At 42.0% G+C, this 2,318-nt stretch overlaps 1 protein-coding gene across 1 annotated transcript; it reads left to right on the top strand.

Moving 5' to 3' along the window:
* Positions 1-1,187: 1,187 nt before the first annotated feature.
* EAH_00066080 (zinc finger MYND domain-containing protein, putative) lies at positions 1,188-2,249 on the top strand (the record flags this gene model as incomplete). The annotated part of the gene is made up of 1 exon (XM_013392766.1): positions 1,188-2,249. One exon carries the CDS (start codon positions 1,188-1,190, stop codon positions 2,247-2,249), a length of 1,062 nt encoding a protein of 353 aa, XP_013248220.1.
* Between the last annotated feature and the right edge of the window lie 69 nt (positions 2,250-2,318).

The raw sequence follows: 2,318 nt of genomic DNA, 5'->3' as shown, positions 1-2,318 counted from the left end.
AAATTATATACAATAAACTATATATTATATATTAAATAACACACCTATATTAGATAAGACATCATATATAATGTATGTAATACTATATATATATATTATATGTTATACATATATACATATAGATATACATAAATATAAATATATAATAAATTGTATTTTATATATATTAAATAACACATCTGTTTTAAATATATTTTTATATTGTATGTAATATTTTGTACATATTATAAAGAAAATAAATTATATATTAATTATTATATCACACGCCTATGCTTTATATTGTATATGTATATAATACTCTATATATATATGTCTATATTATATATTATAAATTATATATTATTTATTAAATGCTGTATAATATACAGTGCTTACTCTAAACTTTATTATGTATGCTTTATATTCTTGTCTTTGCTTCGCTGCTGCACTTGGGTGTAAACCCTAAACCCTAAACCCTAAACCCTGAGCCCTAAACCCTCAACTCTAAACCCTAAACTCTAAACTATAAGCCTGTAATTATAAATTCTAATTTATTGATGTTAAAATATATTTCTGAAGCAAGTGTGTAATGCAAGCCGTACACACCAAACCCTAAACCCTAAACCCTAAACCCTAAACCCTCAAACAAAACAGCAGCTTTGTAATTGAGTTATCTCCCCAGTTACGGAGGGACTGAAGTAGAAACAATTTAAGAAAGTTAAGTATCATTTCGTTAAGCTAGTTGGTCTAGGGATTAGGGTTTAGGGTTTAGGGTTTAGGGTTTAGGGTTTAGGGTTTGGCATCGAGTCACATGCACAGTGGGGCCGAGAAGAGCTACATTTATGTTGTTGAGAGGGCCTCAGACATCTTCTTTAATTCTTCTTGTATTATATTTAAAATTGAAGAATAAGAGTGCTGTGTTGCTTTACCTAAACCCTAAACCCTAAACCCTAAACCCTAGCACTGCCGTGTCCTCCAAGGCGGCAGTACCCAGCCCCTCCATTTGCTATCTTCTTTGCTTAATTCTTATGAAGCGCCTCTCAGACAAACCCTAAACCCTAAACCCTAAACCCTAAACCCTAAAACAGCGTTCACCTGTTGCTGCTGTCGCGCAGCTTCCCCCACAGGCGGCCTTTTGTGCACAGCTGAGACTAGGGTTTAGGGTTTAGGGTTTAGGGTTTAGGGTTTGCAAACCCTCATCAGCTACAATGCCACGCAAGCAAAGAGCATTATCTTCAGCCCGTAGAAATGTTAAAGCGGCTTCCCATGCAGCAGCAGCAGCAGCAGCAGCTGCAGCAGCAAAAGAAGATGCAGCGCAGCGAGACAGCAACAACACCTGCAGCAAACTATGCCGCAGCGGCAGCGAGGATGCTGCTGTTGCTGCTGCTGGAGGCAGCAGCAACAGCAACAGCAACAGCAACAACAGCAGCAGCAGCAACAGCAACAGCAGCAGCAGCAGCGCAGCAGAAGCAGCACATTTTAAGGCTCTTCTTCAGGCTCTAGAAGGCGTAGCAGCAGAAAGAAAAAGACGAAGCAGACGAGTAGATTCACAAGAGTTGCTGCTGCAGTTTATGCATCATATATCTTCACCTGCAATGGAAGAGCTGCAGCGGCAGCAGCAGCAGCAGCTGCTGCTGCAGCAGCAGCAAGGAGAGCAGCTCGAAATAAACAGCAGCAGCAATGAATTGTCTCTTCTGCGAGGTGCTAAGTGGCATGAAGCAGCATGGGTCTCCTTGCTGCAGCAAGCACTGCAGCAGCCAGCAGCAGCAACAGCAACAACAGAAGATACACCTGAAGCAGCAGAAGGCGCAGCAGCAGCAGCAGCAGCAGAAGTAGGAGCGGATGCAGCGGACTGCAGCAAGGCTGAAGACGGCGAGGCAGCCTGGCTGGCGCAGCAGCAGCAGCAACAACAGCAGCAACAGCAGCAGCAGGAGGCAGAGCAGCAGCAAGAGCGTGTAGCAGAAGTAGGAGTGATGTTTGCAGCGCAGCAGCAGCAGATGTATCTCTCGCTGCTGCTGCTGCAGCAGCCCGATTGGGTGCCCGGTGCTTTTGCTGCTCTTGATGATTTGCTGCCTCTTGCTACAGAGGAGAGTCCTGTATTAGCAGCAGCAGCAGCAGCAGATGCAGCAGCTGCTGCAGCAACCCCACAGCAGCAGCAGCAGCAGCAGCAGCAACTCGGGGCATTTGTTGCAGCAACAGAAGCAGAAGCTGCTTCTCTGCGAGAAAAATACTTCAAGACAGTATTTGATGTAGCAGGTAAAATAAAGTAAATAAATATATTTAAATAAAATAAATAAAGTAAATAAAATAAATAAAGTAAATATATATATATATTAAAT

The sequence above is a fragment of the Eimeria acervulina genome, genomic scaffold (genome assembly GCF_000499425.1).
Source record: "Eimeria acervulina Houghton genomic scaffold, Eah_scaff2342, whole genome shotgun sequence".
NCBI lineage: Eukaryota > Apicomplexa > Conoidasida > Eucoccidiorida > Eimeriidae > Eimeria > Eimeria acervulina.
The sequence above is the reverse complement of the archived record's forward strand: the minus strand, read 5'-3'. Positions and strand labels throughout refer to the sequence as shown.